The 22,701-nt window shown below is 37.4% G+C and overlaps 1 protein-coding gene across 5 annotated transcripts in view; it reads right to left on the bottom strand.

The window, feature by feature from the left end:
* Positions 1-22,701, bottom strand: part of abcc5 (ATP-binding cassette, sub-family C (CFTR/MRP), member 5) — a 121,544-nt gene that overhangs the window by 86,873 nt on the left and 11,970 nt on the right. For 4 of the 5 annotated variants that reach the window (XM_048541923.2, XM_048541924.2, XM_048541926.2 and 1 more), the window contains 4 exons: positions 18,576-18,736; positions 14,685-14,840; positions 12,215-12,362; positions 2,092-2,325 (listed from right to left, as the gene is read on the bottom strand). In XM_048541923.2, the coding sequence (XP_048397880.1) occupies positions 2,092-2,325; positions 12,215-12,362; positions 14,685-14,840; positions 18,576-18,736 (699 nt within the window). Of the gene's footprint in view, positions 1-2,091; positions 2,326-12,214; positions 12,363-14,684; positions 14,841-18,575; positions 18,737-19,902; positions 19,984-22,701 lie in introns of all 5 variants that reach the window. The other variant, XM_059651123.1, reaches the window with a different exon arrangement.

The raw sequence follows: 22,701 nt of genomic DNA, 5'->3' as shown, positions 1-22,701 counted from the left end.
TTTTCATTAAGGAAAGCGACCAAGGTAAATGCTGATATTCTGAACACATGGCCAAAGCATTTTTAGCAACTTCATCAATGAGATTCCTGGATCGTAAGGTCAAAAATGGGGAGATCACTGAAGATTACACAATGTTCAGCACTGTCTGCATCTCCTCAGATAACGACCATACCCAAAATCAGCAAGCGCATGGCAATATCCAGTTTTGAGCTGACGGGTGACAAACAACGCCCACGTTACAGAAGAGCCAGGCAATGGTCATCTCCAACAGACAGAAACTAACCATTATTCCTTTTTATTCAACGGTATCAACTACTCCCCAACCAATAACATCCTGGGAGTTAGCACTGACCAAAAACTGAACTGGATTAATTATACAAGTAGGATGCCACAGAATAAATCAGAAGCTGGGAATCTTGCAGGGGATCACTCACCTTCTGACACTCCAAAGCTTTCCATTGTCTACGTGGCACAAGTCAGGAGAGGGTTGGAATACTGTCCATTGCCTGGATGAGTGCAATTCCACCAACATTTAAGAAGCATGAAACAAGTCAGGACAAAGCAGCCTGCTTGATTGATACCACATTGCTACCGAGCCTCACTCCTTTCACTACTAATGCTTGTGTGGCAACAGTGTTGACTATTTACAGGAGGGTATACTGCCGAAATTCATTTTCATTCAGTGCTTCTTAGAAGTACTGTCCAAACCCACAACCAGTGCTATCCAGGAGGAAAAGGCAGCAGATATACAGGAACTGTATGACCACTTCAAGTACCCTTCAAGCCACTATGTAGATTTGGAAATATATTGCCATTTTTTCAGCATTACTGGGTCAAAATCCTGGAGCTCCATACCTAAAGGCATGATGGGTGTTTACACTTCAAACAGACTGAAGTTCTAGAAGGGAACTCGCCACCAACTTTTCAAAACCCAACTAGGTATAGGTAAGAGAGATAATGAGTGTAGAGCTAGATGAACACAGCAGGCCAAGCAGCATCAGAGGAGCAGGAAAGCTGACATTTCGGGCCTAGACCCTTCTTCAGGCAATTGGTGTTAGCTAGCCAGTGATATCTACATCCCATAAATGAACAGAAAAAAAAATATTCTTCCTGCTAACTCCATAGAGGAAATATAGAAACTGGGGAACTGTCAGGACCAAGTTAACTGCAAACAGAGTCTCATGATAAATAGCGAGGATGGCCGGAAAGATCTGCAAGATTCTGATTACTGGAATTCAGCTTGAACAAGTTGTTTACTTCTTTTATCCAAGGTCATTCATCACACCAGTTACAGAATCTACCAAATATATTCAGGCTAGACATAACAACCACCATGTTGTTGTAAACCTAAGAGCATGGAGTAGCCACAGCATCTCAATCACTGCAAAAATTTGTCTTCTAAAAACCCTTGATCATGTAATTTGGACTACCAACAGGAACAATGAGACTCAATTAAGACCGTTTTAAATAAAAAGACTTGTATAGAAATAGGTCATGGAAAGCCAAGCAGAGAAACAGGTGGGTTCTTGAGAAAGCTGATGTTAAGCGGAACTTGCTTTGAACAGTGATATCCGGAAAGTTTGTACTCTCACATTGTAGGTGCAGCCTGCTACCACTTGTGTTGCTGTGCTGGATGTTTCCTGGTTTAACTTACCATTTTCTTCTTTCTGCAACTCTTGTGCGTATCTACCTCACCTTGAAATTTTACACATTCTAGGTTGCTTGAAAAAACAACTGTTTCACATTTCAATATGTTACAAGACTACACTTGACCTCCGTATCGCAATTTTATATGTCACCCACTCCCTTACATATCTCTGGTCTTGCTTCCTTTAATCACTGGACACATTCTATTCAGTTCCATACTACAATTCTTAATAATTTTTAGGTAATGGTTTACTATCCTTCCTGTTCCTTTTCTTGCTCTAGCACATTCATAATGGAGCTCAAGACAATGGCAGCATGTGGAATAATTAAAGATATTGGGCTGTAAAAACCTAAATTTCAGAATTTGGGATCTGTGCATTGACCTACATGATACAGGTATAATCATGCGTATCTGATCAAACAAAACATGCAACGTGATCATACCTCACCCAAAGATTTCTCCTTTACATTCTTAAGTTTTAAAATCTTGTTAAATGCCACAGTCAGGACAGCTCCTCGGAGCCTGGCAGCTGTGCGATAGTTCAGTGCCCAGGTCATTGCCAGTGACCAGGAACGGACGACTTCAGTCAAAAACAATCCAAGGCTTAAGAACAAGCCATACTGCAGGTTTGATTCACTCAATGCTGTGTAGTCCAGGAGACGCTTCACAAGAAAAGCCTAGAAAAGGAAAATTCTGGTGTGAATATGAATGAGTATTGTTATTGTTTGCAGATTCTTAAAAAGGATTGAAAATGTGTATAGATATAGAATTTTGCATTGCTTATTTTATCCATTCTATGACAACATTGTATCAGTGTACCTACAGTTGACTGAAGAATGTAGCAGCAGAGTTTGCAAAACACTCCGGAAAGTAAACAATGGAATCATACTAGAACAGGAAAAATTAGCTGAGATGCTTATATTAGAATTCTGCTTCAAGGCTTTACCTAATTGAAAATACTTACCTCCGATTTAAATCTACTGCATCGATGCCAACAGTGTGAATATGCAGAAGCATAACTTGGAGGAGGAAGTGGAAACTATAAGAATGGCAACTCTATTACAACATGAATTCAACTCACATTGTGGGGGACCATTTTATTTGACTTACAACTGTTTTCATGATATATTTAACATAAGAAACAACTTTAAGAAAAACCCACACATAAATACAAGAAAGCACATGCAAAAACTGGATGAGTCAGTTACAGTCAATTACTACATACTGGCCATCGTCAAAAAACCAATATTTTATCTGCACAACTACAACTAATAGTGTTTAAATGAACATAAAACCCCCAACATGAATAATGTACAACTATTTTAACAAAGGTAAACTACTGAGATAATCAGCTCTTAAAAAAAGGATTTTGTGGAAAAGTGGAGACATCAGGCTATCTACATTACAATATTACACTTGTAATCTGTATTTACATTAACAACGCACATGTATGACATTTTTCTCTTTAGGAGGGAGAAATCAGTAAATCCAGAATAGAGCTCACTACAGATTCAAATTCTGAAAAATAGGCAATCAAAACAGAATTTTCTCAAGTTGGGCCATATCAAGAATTAGATGCATGACAATTTCGAATAAATAAAACACTTTTTGAGAATATAAAGCCAAATACTTGCAAGGATTGCACATTGTACACAAAATAAAATATCATATTCATTCAAACCCAAACAATTTTAAATATTCTATTTATTCCAACACTTGAGTTATCCCATATTATGCTGCGTGCATTCAATACTCCCAGTCACAGTGAAAAGAAGATTGGGGCATAGTAGATAAAACGAGTGGATAGTAAGAGGAATAAAAGGAAGCAGAAGTGTAGTGCAGATTAATTATTCCTAATAAAGAACAGTACGGTTTGAAGGTATTTTACGGTGGTATGTTTTGTATTAACATCTTCTCCTTTGGAGCAATGAAATAAGTCAAAAGGAATGTATTTTAATTCAAATTAATTTTTGGCATATATATGCTTTATTTTCTCTCAGAAGCTTTTTTATGATTATTAAGTCCTGCAGGTTTAAGGTTTAGAGAGAAAAGCTGTTTAAACAATGTTCCTGCTGCTAAAACGTAACATAGTCAATGTCGTCTGCTAAATCATGATGTTTGCAAACAAGAACTGCAGGCAACTACATTTCATCATGTTGCACGATTTACTGGGCAGCAACAAACAAGCTTTAAATTGCAACACGCACTAACAATGGTGCTATCATTCTGAATTCTCCTGGAACTATGTATATTTGTACAAGAATTTACTAGACTAATTTATAATGAATAATAATACATAAGCATATTTTACAAGCTGTATAGTTCCTCATATTTTTAACTAGTAGTATGATAAAGGCTATGGTAGAAATTAAAAACTGAAGTCCAATACCGACTTCAACTGGTTTGTGCAATTAAACGGGAATTTGGAAGGTGATTTCCACATACCTGGAATAGCAATGATAGTAGTAGTAACTGTCTCATTTCTCCTGCTACTGCTACAATTGCTGGCATATTTAAATTTAGGAACAGCAGAAATGCTATGAAGAGACAAATGAGGACAGAAGGCTGCAGATAGATGTGGTGAATGATTGGGTTGGGCCTGGCAGATGGGGTATGTGGTGGGAGGATGTGGATTTGCTTACTTTGCAGGAAGAATGAGAAAGCGTGGCAAATTGAAACTGACTACAGAATTTTCAGGTGCTGAAGAATCTGGGTGTTCTGGTCATAATTGCAAAGAGTTGGTGTGCTGGTACAGCAAGTGATTAATAAGGCTAATAAAATGCTAGCCTTTATTGAGAGGAATCAAACATAAAAATATGAAATCTGTGAGTCACTTATACAGGGCATTGGTGAGGCCACATTTCGAATACTGTGAACAGTTTTAATCTGCTTATTTAAGGATATGAATGCACGGAACAGTAGAGAGCAAGTTTACTGGAATGATATTTAGAATAACCGTGTTGTCTTATTAGTCAAAGTTGGACAGGCAAGGCACTGCTAAAAGGTTAGAAGTCAGTGTTTTAAGACAGAAATGAGGTTTTATTTCACAGTGGATTGTGCAACTTTTAAACTATCTGCCTCAGAAAGCAATGGAGACTGAGTCAGTCAATATTTTAAAGGAGTTGGTAGATGATTTCGAAGGCAAGGAAATCAAAGGAAGCAGATATGAATGCATAATTCGAAACACAGACAGATCAGCTATGATCTTATTGAATGGCAGAATACCTTTGCTCTTAATATGTCTGTTCATATGAATGCTGCAGAGTAGTCCCAAACCTACCATTACCCTGTTCAAGACAAATTATCCCACTTCATGTAGTATAAATCTGCTCATTCACCCGTCTTAGTAACTTGCTTCAGGAATTCACAAATTAATTTGCACATTAAAGCAGATAACATTCACTGTTCTTCAGAGTAAATTTTTGACATTACAAAAACCACAGAAACAGATGGACACTTAGAACAAAAATATAGACTATTAAACAGGAATAGTTCAATTTGAATAATGATTCATTACTTTCACAGAAATTTGAAATGACAAACATTTGTCTGATTTGTACAAGGTCTCGTTTTAAAAAAAACTGCAGTGTGCAGAAAGTCAGTAAGTATATACCATTATGTATCCAAACAGCAGAATTCTGAGCACTGATTCATGATAGTTGAAAATAAATTTTCTTTGTAACAATCCAAAAAGGCATGAAAACAGCTCTGGAGAAATCACAGAAATTCTTTTGTTGTCCATCAGTTCAGGCATAGTCTCAGTTACAAATCAAATACACTAACGTTATAAACGGCGCCAACTTGCAAATTAAATATTAACTGCAGTCCCAGCAATTCTTGCGCAGTTAATCCGAGAAGAGAATCAAACCCTGGTTGGAAAGTTGCTGTAACGGTGAATCACTCATATCATTTTTCACTGTGTAGCTAATCGGATCATGTTATTCTTTTCAGCGATGCTTCACCACATGAAAACAGTAGTCCACTTCCTGATCAACTGCACATAACACCACGTCAAATTCAAAATGGCTGTTCTTGCCAACTCTCCAGTCATGTCTTATTCATATCATGTAAATACTTCTGTAAGTGTAAATTCCAGTTGAATATACAAGATGAAATTTGTAATCATTCAATATCAAACCGCTGTAGCTGTAAATAACAAATTATTTAGAACAATCCACCCATGATGCAATGCTCAGATTACTCAATAAAATGTTGCAGAGGAAGAAAATAGCTGCACTCTGTCAGAAGATTCTTCATTTCAAACTTTAAATGGAATCAGTTTAATACATCAACACTTAAAACAAAATGCCAATAAAAGCAACATGCACTGGATCATTTCATTATAAAGTTCAGGACAATTTCTTTTCAGACTTACTCTAATATCTCTATTATTCCTTCTAAAATACTGTGATTGACATAAATAAATTTGTAATTTAGGATTAGGCAAACTTGTAAAGTTTCTCTTCTCCCTTGAAAAACTTCTTCCACTGTATGTTCACTTCCAATGGATATTAAAGCCTGGAAGCAATTGCTAGTCTAACAAAACTTATTAAAATTAAAAAGCTGACTGGGTTACATTGAATGGCACTGAACTTATTTCTATTTGTAATCACTACCTTACCTTAGAGCATGGTGACCATTTCCATATGATTTTTCATTTCATCCAAAAGCACCTTTAAATGGCAATCCTGTAAATTCTAAGAAAAGCTTCTGTGTGCATTTAACTACAGAGCTCCTTGATTTGTAAATAGATAATATTTATAGAGAATGCTGATTAGCAGAAATGCAATTAATTTTTCAAATCTTCTCCCTCTTGATGCCTCATGTACAGTCAATTATTCTAGGCTGTACACTGACAAAAATAATACCAAGATCCAATGGTATCTGAAAAGATTTTTTTTGTTTACAAACAGGATTTCACAATTGCAAGTACTTTTGTATTCACCAGGAAGGCAGACTCGGCAATAATTTTTTTTAAAAGAAAAGAGATTTTCTTCATCTTCCATACATTTCCAATTCCACATGTGAAACAAAACAAAGCTCTGATTCACAAAAAAAATTAGTTGCAACTGGAAAGACTAAACAAATAAATTCTCAAAGGATTATAAAAGTTAAAAGGTACAAATAGAAAGAGTATACAAGAACATGACAAATGAGAGCAGTAGACCATATGTCTCCTCAAGCCTATTTACCATAGAGTTAAGGTCATACTGCTCTTTGATCTCAACTCCACTTTCCCATTCTCTGCTGATTGTGAATTAATTCTGAATGAGTCTAAAAACCTGTCTACATTAGGCATGAAGCATCCTCAACCAACATAGACTGGAGAATTCCAAAAATTCACAAGTCCCTGAATGAAGACATTTTTTGCCACAACTATTTAATAATGTCAGACTTCACTGTACCCCCTGCATGGCAAGTATGTTCTTTCTCAGATTTCAAGGCAAAACTGTGCAAGTGTGCACTTACCAAATCACTGTTCAGTTGCAGAAAGACTTCCTTACTTTAGTACTTCAATTTTGCAGCTGGGTTTCTGCATCCAATGGAACATTATATTTATCTGTTATCAATTTTAGAAGGAATCTAAGTTGTACAATAGTCAGCAATGAGGATTCAAAAATTAAAGAACTTTTATCACTGAGGCAACTTTCTTTAGTGTTGGGACAGAAAGATCCAGCCTTACACTAACAAAGGGTAAACATTAAAAACTTTTCCCATGTAACAGGTAGATTAAATGTTTATGGCCAAAAATGTGATCTTTGAAGCATCACAGATGAAATTAGACAAAAATTGGAAATGGCAATACAATACTTATGTTAATAGACTGGAAACTGGAATCCCGGATTAATGATCCATAGACATGAATTCAAAACCCTGGTGGTTGAAGAATTTAAATTAATTAACTAATCTGGAGCTTTAAAAAGAAACTAACATCAATACTGGTGACCATGTAACCACCAGGTTGCTTTGCTGGAATGAAATTTCTTGCTGTTACCCAGCAGTAACATGGTCCCAAAGTAATAATTTGGAACTACCTTCTGAGATACCCTCAAAAGTCAAACAATCGTCAAAAAAATGGCTCACTTTCACCTTCTGAATGCATTGTTAGTCAGTAAATTATGGCTTTGATGGCAATGTGGACATCAGGTGAACGAATAAAAAATAACATAGTTTGGCAGAGCACTGTGCTTCGAAAACGAGCAATTTTTAAAAAAAACTTAGTTGTCAGGTTTACTCATTCAAACAAACGGATCTCACATCCGCAAGAGATTCACATGTTTATATCCCAGATTTCTCAGCAGCTACTTTTGACTTTCACAGGCTCTGAGATTTAAATATTTAAATTCGAAACCAAACTGTTTACAAAGCTGGAATTTACAAACTCACTTCAAGCCTCCATTAAATAATACTAAACAAACAAAATTCAATGCTGGGTAAGTTGCCAATAATCAATAATGATTAAACAGCTTCCCTTGATTCAGCACAACCCCAACCCACTCACCCATTGTCCCTCCTCCAGTGGCTGTGATTAACGACTCAAATCCTGGAATGTCAGATTCTCCTGGATCAACTGGACTTCAAAATTTTTCAAATAGCAAACCGTTTTTGAAAAGATTATAGAGATTGATAAGCAAAAGATTGCATACAGACTCTTCTATACATTAAACGAAAAACCTAAGGAGTATAGATAACAAAAATGGATTTCTGCCTCAATAGATTTTCTTCCTTTAGCCCAGATATCTCTGATTTAAACTCTATCCCCAAAACAACTTATTAAAAATTTGTAAAAAAGGCAGCAAAGTATTGCAAAAGATTTAACTTTCCTTTCGGATTTGTGTTCCAGCAAACATAAGACCAAAGTTGGGTTTTGGAAGGGAAAAAAAAACAAATTTGTTTACAAAAATAATTGTGAAAATCCATCTCTTTTCCTGGCTCTCTCTTCCACCTGTTTTATTGGAGCGACCACCATCCCCCTGTGTTGCTACTTCACTCTTCAGGACATCTGTTATTATACGAGTTGCAGCAACAGTTTCAGAAACAGAAATCTCCAACTGGAGTAGCCCCTCCTCACAGATTCAGTCTCCAAGGGAGCAGATTTGCCAGCCATTCCACCTTATTTTGAGCGGAGCTAATATCTAAATACAACAAAGTTGAGCACCACCAGCGTTTTGACAAATATTTTTCAGAATTTCAATATTTCTAATCAGAGACTTGAAGTCCTGCACAAGAGTTTGAAATAGCAACTGCATCAAAAATACTCTCTGTATAATAACAAAATAAATTGTTAATGCACAAAGAGGATTCACACATAACTTTTCATAGAGAAGAACTATTACAAGTGCACCATTTTTCTTTAACAAATGGCTAGATAATCAGCCTTTCTTAATGTTTAACTCAATAGTACTGATCTGATTATTACAACAAAATGGATATTCCTGTCATTAAATTTCAACCGTGATGTCTAGTTTAGAATTCTAAACTAGAAACATAAATTCTAATTCAGGAACCTGTAATAACCTTCTTGATCTGTGAATAATGGAGTAAAATAAACACAGAAGTGTTACGAGAGCCATGGTGAATGTCAATAGTTCTGTTTTCATGTCCTGTAATGCATTCAATAATTTAAACTCTATAGGGAAATGCACAAAAGCTGTTCTCATATTTCAAAATGGGCTGTATACTTGTTATTTTAATTTTAAGTAACATTGGAAAGTTGAGAGGTATCACACAAACAATTATAAAATGACACTATTTCTCTCTTCTCAATACTTCAATTCAAACTGGCCGTTGAAAACAATCAGTCCTTCAGAGCATTGAAACTGACCCCAAAGACGTCAGAGCAATTATAATAATTGTTCGGAAGCACCAATCAATTTTGTTTTCTTAAATGAACCTAGGTGAATTACAGAACTCCATATATTATTTACAAAATTTTGTGGCAGCATCAAAATTCCATGAAGTTTAAACTCAGCTGCAGTCTAGACTGAAGGTTTCCATAAGCTGTTCATACATTAGCAACAAGCCTGTGAGTTTTAAAAATCTACCATCCACTTCAAGTAATGCAGCTTTGCTCAGCGGACACAACAGGCCAAAGTACTCTTGGGGCATCTCCAAATAGTCAAAGATCCATTCTAACATTAGGAGATGCACAACAGCAAACCAACTCACTTTCCTAAACCATAGTACATTAGTGTGCATTAACATTGAACTTCAATCAATATCTCCCTTTGAACGAGATTAAAATAGACTGCAGTGCAAATGAGATGCAAAACAAAGCGTTCTTCGGGTGTCAGTGCAAATGATATGCACAAGCGCCAGCTAACGTGGACAATCTGCAATTTTTATTCATGGATGTTAATAGAATTCTAAATATTAAAAGACATCAAAGAATATCAGGTAATAGTGGGAAAACAGCACTGAGGCAGAAGAACAGCTATGTTCTATTTAACGGCTAGCAGGCTAAAGGAGCTATATGGCCTACTCTTGCTGGTGCTTCCATGTTGCCAGGTACAAGACTCACTTGTCAACACATTGTAGCCACGGGACATTATTAGGAAATTATAAATAATCAAATTAGCTCAGCATACTGTTTGGCAAAGTTCCATGATGATCAAATACTTCAATTAATATTTACTACTTGTAGTCACAGAAAATGTTTGTGAAATTAGAGACCATTTTTAATTAGCAGAGCCAAAAGCAGAGATATAACGTTTCAAATAACTTGGTTTCAGAACTTGGCTTTCAAAAAGACAAAAATTTTAAAACGGAAGCAAATGTTAATATCACAATGGTATCTCCAAGCCAATTTTATAATAAAAATCTACTTATTACACTTTTGGATGCAAACACTATTTTGTCTGCCTGCAATGAGTTACTATAGAATATCTAAATAGAATTTTTAAAAGAAGTAGCTGAATACACATCTAAAAGTGTAATTTCTCAAACATCTGCTCTTATTTTAACAGGAAACCACATTTAATTTCAGGAACAACTAACAACAATTTTTTACAATTTCAATTACAAAGCTTGGTCAGTGGGCATAAATTTTTTGAATGATCTTTTAAAGCTTTCCACAATATTCTGCTTCTTCTCCTAATAAATTCATTTCATTATTTTATTAGGCTTCTACACGGTTTCAGATAACATATTATGTATACTATACATTGCAACTATATTAAACTATACTTCAATGACTTTCCCAAAATTAGAGATTGTAGTTTGCACACTGAGCAGATCTTAACACAAGTGCTTTAAATTAGTCTGTACAGAGTCATAGTAAAAATTCTAATATTCCTTTAAAAATGACATTATTTGGCCCAGAAAAATAAGAACTGCCTTACTCACAATAACAAAAGTTTTCACTCCTAACTCAATGCTGTATGCTAAAATAATAAGCCAAACTAAGGCACTTCCTTAAATCTTACTTTTAATTTTCTAGCATTACTAACACTTGACCACTGATCCCCTGCACTCCAAACAAAACTACCCTGAAGCCTTTTCTAGTTGTTATTCTTTTCCAATGAAAACTAGTTGCTTAAGCAGGAGGGCTATCCAGTTAAATTCTTCAAACACCAAAACTCAGCCAATTACTCTTGCTTTATTTTCCAGCCTCCATCTTCCCCATCCCAGTAAAATTCATACATACTGTACTACATATTTCTGGAGAGAGCAGCTTTCTGCAGGAGGAGATTCCTTTTCCACAGTACTTTAAAGATGTCCTTCCAGAGCAAAAACAACATGGTTAGAAGATTCAGTTCAAGGAAATGTACGCACACAGACACTCAAACATGCGCACACACACATACAAACATTCACATTGTTCAGGCAAAATATGTAAACTCAATTATACATTCTTTCCCTTAAATCATTTCCCCTTTTTTCGAACAATAGTCGCTGTTCATTTTTGTTTCTGCAGTATTTACTTGTCTTGATCCAGACAAATTTTCCACATACTGCATTAAAAATGATTACAGCTTGAATTTTAAATAAGTCCAAGTTAAAAGTTTGATGTACTTTGAGGTTTGCTGATGAATCTGACTGATGCTGGAGTAAACGCTTACACAAAATACTCAAAAAGCAATATCCTGCCTTAGGAAATAAAATACTTATCAAGTTATAAATTAGATCAACATCACTGGTATACTATACCAGTTCAATTCAGATGTGGTTACCTGTCTTGCTCCTTTCACATGAAGTTCATTATCAGTTTAAAATATGAAATGAATTAGCAGTTCCAGTAAAACCTTGCCTTTAGTTTTAAAACTGGCGTGCAGAGATACAATGCAAATCATACCGTTGATTAAAAGAAATTTTCAGACAGTGGTTTTACCTTCACACTTTCCAACCACCTCCAGCAACCTTCCTCTTCAATACTGGTTAACATGCAATTAACAACTTACTGCAGTCCAGTGGGAATTAATTTGAAGGAAAGAGCGGTCAGGGAAGTGAGAGAATAACCATGATGTGGCTCGTACTACCAATATAAAAACTGCTCTCCTCTCTCTTCCTTGCCCAAAACTGAATGTGTAAAGGTGTTAAATTTGCGAAAGTGACAAGATAACTTACTGGTCCACAGAAGCCAGCCACCATTGTAACCATCAAGGAGATCATAGCGATGACCAGCCGTGTCTGGCAGAATCTCCAAATCACTGTGTTCAGTGAAGCATTATCCTGGCCACGTTCTTTCAATTCTATTTGCCATAGTCGTTCCAGCCTGCAGAAAATATGGGAAAAATACGAAGGAATGAGAAACAAAGCATTAAAAAAATGTTTCAGTTATTTAGCATGGCAAACCTGCTTGTCCATTTTGTGAGAAGAAAATAACCCAGTTCCAAAAAAAGTTTTTAAAAATACATGACAGTGCATCTGGTTTCTGGTGATGTCTGTAATCATTCCAATGTGCCCAATTTTCAAATTAATCTTCCATAACAACTTAAAAGATATTGAAATTAAAGCCTATTTGTTGAGGACTTTGAAACTTACATAATTTCAGGGCTTATTATTTATAAGCATCTAAGGGCTGAGCAGCCACACAGAATGTTCGAATTGTATAACACGATTGGATTCGTAGACCATAGCCTACAAATGCAGTCCAATAATCATCAATTCTTCATTGTATCCTTTAAAACTCGGATTCTTTGATATAACGTATAAGGAATCATAGCTTCTCATTGCAATATGGTGAGCATATTGCAACAGAAAAACACATCTTGACAGAAAACATGTCACATAGGCAATAGCTAGACAATACTTGATAAGGATTATGGGGTCAGTTTTCACCATTTTGTTTGTCCCATACACCAGCAGGAACATTCTGTTGATTTCACAGGAAATGAAAATTGGACTGTTCTTAGAAAGTGCAAACGAATCATGAAATAACCCCAACGCATAAAGAGGATCTTACCTTTAAAAGCAAAGTACCAATTAATTATGGATATTTACAAATTTGATCTTTATTCCCTGACCATTCAATCCTCTGAAGTCATTAAGGAGTTCTATTTTGTGCTCTTAATTCAACTGTTTTAATCAAGGTCAAAAATAAGACAATACCAGGTTATTGTCCAACAGGTTTATTTGAAATCACAAGCATTCAGAGCACTGCCTGATTCACAAGCTTTCGGAGCATTGCCCCTTCATCAGGCAATGCTCTGAAAGCTTGAGATTTCAAATAAACCTGTTGGACAATAACCTGGTGTCGTCTGATTTCTGACCTTGTTCACCCCAATCCAACACCAGCACCTCCACATAATAACCATTTTAATTGGTTGTTTCAAATAGCTGCTCCTGAGTTATCTTAATCCTCTTCTATTCATCATTTTCAGTTATCTCATTGTAGGTCCTATGGTGAACTTGACTTAACGTCTCAGAACTTAAGTTCGTGTCACACCAAAGTGATTTCTCTTCTCAACACAAACAAAAGATTTAATGAGCTGTCAATAATGGAAACACTTCACTGATGCTAACAAACCAAAAATAAATTTTCCTGAGTAATGCTTGTGATGTCTACAAGAAATAGTATTTGCAAAAATAACAAATTCACAGGCAATACAAAATTCTATGAGCAGTCATAAAAATGACAATGAATGTTATGCAGTGCACAAAATGGAAGAAATGGCAACCAGGCAAAACAGAAACCTTGAGGATTTTGCAAAACACTTCAGATGGTAACTAGATAGGAAAATTTCATAACTAGCAAATAAGATGCAACATACGAGGGCCTGCTGTGTTCATCCAGCTCTACCAACTTGTTATCTCATAGGATGTCATGATGTTGGCCGACAGATGATTGTTGATCAGGATAGGTAAACACCCTACACTTCCTCCAAAATAAAGCTGTAATTGGTTGAAGGAGCCAACAGAGATAACAACTAATCTAACATGGCCCTTTTAACAGTACAATGTTCCATCAGTACTACACACAACTATCGCCTGAATGACCTTGTGTAATGTAAAAGAGAAAAGCTAATATGATGATATTATACAAACGTAATGAATAATCCAATATTTCACTCCAAAGTACAAAACCATTCTATGCAAGCAATTCATCAACCTGTAATTTGAGACTCTTTTGCTATATTTTGTTAACTGTATTGTGTAGGAATAAATGCATTATATTTTGCGATGAAAGTTTCTAGATGAAGTATTTTGCAACTGGACATCATAGAATGAAGTTTAGTACACAGATTAACATCCTGATATACAGGCAAGCCTCAAGTTTTCCCTGACTATGCAATGGTCCAAGGATTTGGTACAACACATTAAATTGTCTAATTCTGAGTGATGGTGAATATAAATTTTCTGTCATGCAATATCGAAGTAAAAGTACAGACAATGGTAAATACAAATCCAAACATGTTCAAAGATACAAAATAAAATCCAAATAAACATTTCTAAACATAGATTAATCTTTCTGTCACATTAACATGGCAACATTTCATATCTATAAAGAATCACACATGAACAAATTGAAAATGTAGCACCACAGGAATTAAAGATGGAGTGAATTCCAACGACATTCAGGATATCATACACATACCTTCGACCATTGACTTCAGAAGATTCATATTTCGACAGAGGCCAAATGTCTTCAAGAAGGAGCTCTCCTTTTTTATAAGCTGTGAAGGCTAAAGATGTCAACCAACTGAAGGTCATGAATGAGAAGAAACCAGCATTGTCCACAGGATGTTGCTGTCTATATATATATACATGAAAAGAAAACTATGTCAATAGAAACTAATGAAAGGATGCATCTGTCAGACTCTGTTACCCTTTTGTAAACTGTTCCTTCTTGTTCTTCAGATGAAATGGTCTGGTTCTTTTGATGGCTCAAGGGACTGTTAAGAATTTGAAGACTCAATGTGAAACAGAACTAGGTGTCCCATTTTGTGCCAAAAGGTTGCCAGCACAAAATGAGATCATTCAACTCAGAATGCCTGTGACAGGATATTAGTAGAGTAATCTTAAACTAACTCAAGCTCTCACTATAGCCAACTATCTTTTTATGTACAATACATGAACACTTACAGATTCAACTGGTTGCCTTGGGACTGCAGAGTTTTTATATGGTCTATTGGTTGCAGGATTGCTCCATCTATACAATGCCACTCACGCTGTCTGGCATACAGCATGGAAACAGACTCTTCAGTCCAACCAGTCCATGCCAAACATAATTCCGAACTAAACTAGTCCCAGCTGCCTGCTCTTGGACCATATCCCTCCAAACTCTTCCTATTCACGTACATATCCAAATGTCTTTTAGAAGTTGTAGCTGCCCATATCCATCACTTCCTCAGGAGGTTCATTCCACACACAAACCACCCTCTGTGCCTCATGTCTTTTTTAAATCTCTCCTCTCACCTTAAATATGTGTCCCCTAGTCCTGAAATCCCCCATTTGAGAGAAAAGACAACTACCATTAACTCTATCAATACCTCTCACTATTTTATAAGCTTCTATCAGGTTGCCTCTCAACCTCCTACACTCCAGTGAAAAAGTCCCAGCTTATCCACCATTTGTTTATAACTCAAACCTTCCATACCCAGCAACATTCTGAAAAATCTGTTCTGAATCCCATAACTGGGTGACCAGAATAGGACATAGCATTCCAGAAGAGGCCTCACCAATGTCCTGGACAACCTCAGCATGACGTCTCAATGTCAGGCTAGCACCTCTTTTTTAGGTAGTGGTATGCTTTCCTACACTGACTCCTGAGCTCAAATGGTAATGGTAATGTGAGGGACAAGCCAAGCAATGAGATTAACTTAAAGACTATACTGGAATACAATTCTGCTGCTGCTTATAGCACACAGTGTGTTTTGGATAGCTTGCTCTGAACTGCTGGATCTGTTCTCAATCTGCTCCATTTAGCATTGTGGTAGTACTGAACAGTTATGGTGAGGATAAGGCCAAGTATATATTTCCCTCTTCTGCCGAAGACCAAGTGTAGCAGCTAAGTTCTGTGGGATCAGATCAGTAAATAGTGTACAGCTCAGTCTTGAAGCCCTCCACCCAGAGTACATTCTGCACTCTTGCCCTGTTTCAGCTTCCTCCAGTTGGTGTACAACAATGGCGAGTACTCATTCACCAATTGAGGTGGGAGGTGGTAATCGTAATAATCGGCAGAGGGTTTCTTTGCCCATTTTTTACCTGATGCCACAAGACCCATGGAATTCAGAGTCATAGAAATCAAAAGCACAGAAAAAGACCATCTAAGCTGATCAAAAATAACCACCTAATTATTTTAATCCAATTTTCCAGCACTTGATCCATAGCCTTGTATACCTTTGCGGTGTGAATACAAATTTAAATACCTCTTAAATGGTATGAGGGTTTCTGTCCCCACCTCCCTTGCAGGCAGTGAATTTCAGTTTCCCACCACCCTCTGGATGAAAAAGCTTTTCCTCAGATCTCCTTGAAACCTTCTGAAAATTACTTTGAATCTGTGCACCTCATAATTTAATATATCTTACTCAAATCTCCTCTCATTTCTTCTGCTCTGAGGAGAGGAACTCCAGTTCGTCCAATCTTTCTTCATAATTGAAACTCTCCAGTCGAGGCAACATTTCTCTGTATCTCCTCCTGTGCTATCACATCCCTCGTATAATATGGATTCCAGAACTACACACAATACTTTAGCTTAGGTCTGACAAATATTTTATACAGTTTATGACGGTGTTGTCACTTTAAAAAGGTTATTTTGGGAGTTTTATTGGAAGAGAGGTTACAAAGGCAGAGGTCCCGACCTGGCTACTGAAAGTGGCTTAAGTAAATAACTTAGGAGGCCTTTCCGAATTTTTTTTTAAAAACAGTTGGAACAATGGAAGGGGAGAGGTCAGCTTTCACAGACGAGGCTTTCTAGTTTTTTCAGCTGTAGCAATCAGAAGCTGTTTGCGGTCACAGTAGAGTTGGAGCTTCAGCAAATGATTCCTAGCTGTCTAAAATCTCTCTTGAAGTTTCCTCCTGGATTGGAGAACTGCATGTAACAATGTGTGTCTGAATTTACCTTTGTGCCAAAGGGTGTGTTAATGGAATGCTGCTATACTGGAACAGTTTATCACTAATACGTACTGTATCTATTGTTCAGTTAAGCTTTCCAATAGTTAAGTTATTCTAAATTCCTCTTTTTTGTATTTTAACTATAGTGTTTAAATAAGTTGTGTTTTGCTTAATGTCAAGGAGCTTGGCCAGTCACATCACATCTGGAATACACACTTCACATCTACCTTTAAAATAAAAAAAAGTTGTGGTCCAGACTATGTTCTTGAAGTTTTTTTAAGGGGATCTGGTCTGGTCCATAACAAGTTCCAGCAATAACCACCCTGCTCTTAAACTCTATGCCAGGTGTTGAGGACTCCCCTGGCAACTCCACCTGATATGTATCACTGTGCCACCACCTCTGCTGGTTCTGTCCTGCAAGTAGGAGGGGCATCCACAGGTGGTGATGGTGGAATTTGGGTTTCATTTCAAGACACAATTCCATGAGTGTGACGATGGCAGGTTGGGTCTTGGGTTTGAGGTTCGAAAGAAGGATCACTTAAGGTTACCTCTGCTTTCTCTCCACAGGTGCTGCCAGACCTGCTGAGCTTCTCCAGCAATTTCTGTTTTCGTTTCTGATTTCCAGCAACTGCAGTTCTTTGGTTTATATTCAGTCTGTCACTGTTGTCTTTGTGCCTAGGTTTATGCCGGGTTTCAATTTTGTTTTAAAGCAGTTTGATTGAATAGGTTGCTCAGCCATTTCAGAGGGCAGTTGGGATGCTGAGGGTCTGTAGCATATCGGCCAGACCAGGTAAGGACAGCAGTTTTCCTTCCTTGAGGGTTTACTAATGGGTTTTATGCCATACAAGAATGGTTTTATGGTCATCATTAGACCTTTAATTCAAGATTTTCTTGAATTGAAATTTTACAATCTGAGCTGGTGGGAATTGAAACCAGGTCCCCAGAACTTTATCAGGGTCTCTTGATTACTACGCCAGTGACATTACCGTAACACCATTGCCTCCACTACATGTAATCAATATGCTGAATCAAGTTTCTTGCAAAATTAAATTATAGGGCTTTTGCAGTACAGTGGTAGTGTCACTACTTCTGAGCAAGGAAACCTGGGTTCAAATCCATTTTTTTCAGAGGTATGTAATAACATCTCTGAACAGGGCAACTGAAGTAAGTTTGCATAGAAAGTTTTGAAATGTACCAACAGGTGTTCAAAAAGAACTTAATGAACATCATTACAGGGTTGCAATTTCCTCTCCAAATCTATTGCATAACAAAATGAGTTACTAAAATCCCTAAGATGTAAGATTTAAAACCCAAAAAGTACACTGCTGAGTAACAAAAACATAGAAGGGTATGAACAACCACAGATAAATTCAGCATATATTTCAAAGGGACCACCAATGATGTTAAGTTTGTATTACCAAGATATACTCACTTGGAGGTGTTGCGAAAGGGTTTCAACAGATGTAGGCTATGATGGTACTTGCCCTTCTGGTTTATCTCATCCTGAATTTGCATACAGGAATACATCGACATATCCATTGATAGCCCTTCCACACGACCTGCTGTCTCCAAAGCATCTTCACACAACTCTGTCTGTCATTCAAAAGATTGGAGGGATGAGGAAATGAATTAATAGCACAGCTAAATATTGGAAAGCCTGGATCCATTATATTTTACCTCAACCAGAAACTTGTGAAATCCACGGGTTCCCAGACTTCCAACTCTATCCCTCTCCCTAAACAGTTTCTAAGGTTGAATTCGACTGCTTCCAACCTCACCATACGATGTGGTCTTGAACTCAGCCTCATATTTGATCACAATGACTGCCAAACTGCACCTCCAAAATAATGCCTAACTCCACCCCTAAATAAGCCCATCTGCTGCTGAAACCCTCGCCATAATAATTACCTTGAGACTTGACAGTTGAGTGCATTGCTGGATTGTCTGATATCTTTCACACTTTGTAAACTTCACCTCACTCAACTTTTGTTGTCCACGTCCTGATAAGCATCCTCATAAGCATCTACTAACTTTGTTTTCACCGATGTACGTTGGTTCCACTGATCAATGTATTGATTTTGAAATTTCCAACCTTGTAGTCGGGTCTACCAATACTTTGAAATTCTTTGAAACTAGAAAGCCAGGTCCTGGACATGTGTGTATTTGTCTAATTCTGGCCTCATGTACATCCCTTATTTCTACCTTCTTCCACAGCTGATGAGGCTTTAATGTGTGGAACTCTATACCTAAATCTCTCCAGCCCTATCTCTCTTCTGACCGTGAAACTTTTTACTTGCTTTCTGTACTAAGTGTCCCTAGCCTCATATCAAAGTTTATCTGATTACGCTCCTTTGAAACACCTCAGCATGTTGTACAACATTAACATTAAAGGTACTGTCTCAATACTTTTTTTTAAATTGGAGACATTAAGCAGAATGCAACTTCTGTCGGAAACTGGAGTCCCCTCGAAATTGAATTTTCTTGCATTTCCTGTGTAGCACGAGACCTCATTTAACTGGTGTTCCATCAGTAAATAGCTATAATGACCAGCATCACCAATGGTACAATGTGTTATTGAGTTTACATTAAAAAAAATCTATATAGCATTGAAAACTGTTTAGCTCAGTCGGCTAGACAGCTTATTTGCAATGCAGAATGATGCCAACAGCTCAGGTTCAATTCCCAAACCCTCTGAAATGACCCGCCTTCTCAATTTCACCTCTCACCTAGGCATGGTCACCCTCAGATTAAAAACTTACCACCAGTCAGCTCTCTCTCCATTTCTGGGTCCTCTGGGCCTATGGCGACTTTACCCTTACCTATATGGCACCAGGCAAATTCTATTACCAATGCAGCATTTGGGAAAATAAAAATATATTTTAGTCTTAGAAGGGATGACAAATAATCTTCAGAGATAATGGGAATTGCAGATGCTGGAGAATCCGAGATAACAAAGTGTGGGGCTGGATGAACACAGCAGGCCAAGTAGCATCTTAGGAGCACAAAAGCTGATGTTTCAGGCCTAGAAAGTGGGCAAGGAGGCAACAGTCATCCTGCTGTTATGAATAGTTGTCTCCTAGTTAATAGCTAGAAGCAGTTAAATGGGAAATCGACATTGGCACAAGTGAACAGCTCCAAGAAACGGCTGTATCAACTAGTGCTCACAGTTAATTGGCAGTGCTCATTACACAGTATCTGTAGGTTGAAGTTCTCATCTGGGGGCTAACTTCTTCAGAATGAAGACGAGCCAGAAGACACTGAAGGAAGTGCAAGAGTAGCGTTCCCTCACAATTCAGCTAGAGAGCAGAATGCTGCCTTCACAATTTCATTGAAACCAACATACCACGTGCCAACTGCCAGATTGTCCTTCTGTATCAGAGAATCATTCTCAATCGTCAGATTGCGTTCTCTTCAGTGTCTAATTAACTAATATATCATATCTAAGCTATTGCTTCTTAACAAGTTTATGAAACTAGCAGAAAATTTCTACAAATACTGAACTCCCTATATTTAGGTACTCTGGTCACAAACTCTCAAAATCTAACACAGCCCCAAATCACTTCAAAAATATGACATCTAGCAGTTTATCTAAACAGATTTGCAAACAAAAAACAAAGTGACCCAAGATTCAGATAGTACATGTTTGCCAATTTATAATTTCAGATCTTCAAAAACAAATTTCAAACCTTGTTCATTTATGGCATTGTACTTATCTAAGCAAGGACCTAGGGACGGAGGGAAAGAACAGGGAAACATGAGATAGTGGTAAAAAATAAAGGTTGGTGTAATAGAAGAAATGTTCATTAAGTTCTTTTTGAACACCTGTTAGTACTTTTCACTGGATAGAAAATGATCCAGTATAATCCAAAAATAGGGTCCTAAAATTTAAACAAAAGAAACTATAAAGATAATCCTGTTGAGTTGAGTTGGCCGCAGCAGGCTGGGTAATGTCATTAGGAGGCATGACAATGAATAGGCACTGGCTGATATTTAGGGAATGAATGGCTGCAGCGCAGCACCTAAACATGGTTTCAGAAGAATGAACATAACAGGAAAAGTGGCCCAACAATGGCTAACAAAAGAAATTACCAGATCTAAAGATGAGTCATATAAAAATTTACTAAAATAAAAAGCAAACTTGAAGACTGGCAGTAGTTTAGAATTCAAAAGAGGACAAAGAGATTGATTAAGAAGGGAAAAATACATAACAAACTTGCGAGGAACATGAAGAATTGCAAATGATGCTGAATATTGAGCAACCATCAGTGAATGTCTATTTTTGACTTTATGATGGAGGCCTTTGATGAAGCATCTGAAGGTGGGCCAAGCATATTACCCTGAGACAACTGACCTCCAGCAACTACAACCATCATTCTTATGTTCCAGCTATGATTCCAACCAGTAGAGACATCTGCGCTCCCACCCCCTACTTGCACTGATCCAGGTTTTCTAGGGGTCTTTGATGTCTCCTCAGTTAAATGCAGCCTTCATAATCAAAGGAAATTATTCTTACGAGGGGTGTAGCATGTTATGGAGCACAAGTCTTTCGAGCTATAGCTGAAATTTTGTCACAGCCCATAGCTTTTGCAAAAAAGTGTGTCAATCAGTTTCTGGATATGTCACAGTATGAATTAAATTAGCTGAAGACTGGCATCTGTGATGCTGGGACCTCTTGGGGAGACCAAGATGGGTCTTCTACTTGGTACTTCTGGTTGACGGTAGTTGCAAATGCTTCATCCTTATCTTTCCCACTGATTTGTTGAGCTCCCTGTTACTGAAGACAAGGATGGTTGTGGAGCTGCCTGCTCTGATGAGTTATTTAATTGTCCACTACTATTCATGCATTTGGCATAACTGCAAAGCTTAGATCTGATCTGTTGGTTGTGGGATCACTTCACTCTATTCACTTACTGCTTATGCTGCTTGACATCTTAATTTTGGGTATGCCTGGTGCTTCTCCTCACATGTCGTCCTGCATTTTTCATTGAACCAGGATTGATTCTCAGCTTGATAATATGGTAGAGCAAGGGATATGCTGGGGCACGAGGTTTTAGTCTGTGTTGGAGTGCAATTCTGCAGCTGCTGATTTGGCACAGCACCTCATCAATGCTCAGTCTCAAGTTGCCAGACCTGTTCAAAGTCTATTCCATTTAGCATGGTGATAGTACACCATAGGATATTCTCAATGTGAAGACTGGGCTTCTTTTCCAAAAAAAAATCTATACAGTGGTCACTCTTACTGATACTGTCACGAACTGATGCATCTGCAGCAGGAACTTCGGTAAGGATGAGGCCCAAAGTTCTTACCTCATGTTGGCTCCTTCACCACTTGCCGCATATTCCTCTAACAGCTATACTCTTAAGAACTTGATCTGCTCAGTCAGCAGTAGAGCTGCCAAGCCACTCTTGAACACTTAAGTACCCCAGAGAACTCATTGTACAAGTGCCATGTTCAATGCTTCCACCAAGTTGGAGAGTGTGTGGGTATTAGTAGGAGATTTCCTTGCCCATGTCTGACCTGATGCCATGAAACTTCTTAGGGTCCAGAGGGAACTCCC

This window comes from Stegostoma tigrinum, chromosome 14 (assembly GCF_030684315.1).
Source record: "Stegostoma tigrinum isolate sSteTig4 chromosome 14, sSteTig4.hap1, whole genome shotgun sequence".
Taxonomy (NCBI): Eukaryota; Metazoa; Chordata; class Chondrichthyes; order Orectolobiformes; family Stegostomatidae; genus Stegostoma; species Stegostoma tigrinum.
The sequence above is the reverse complement of the archived record's forward strand: the minus strand, read 5'-3'. Positions and strand labels throughout refer to the sequence as shown.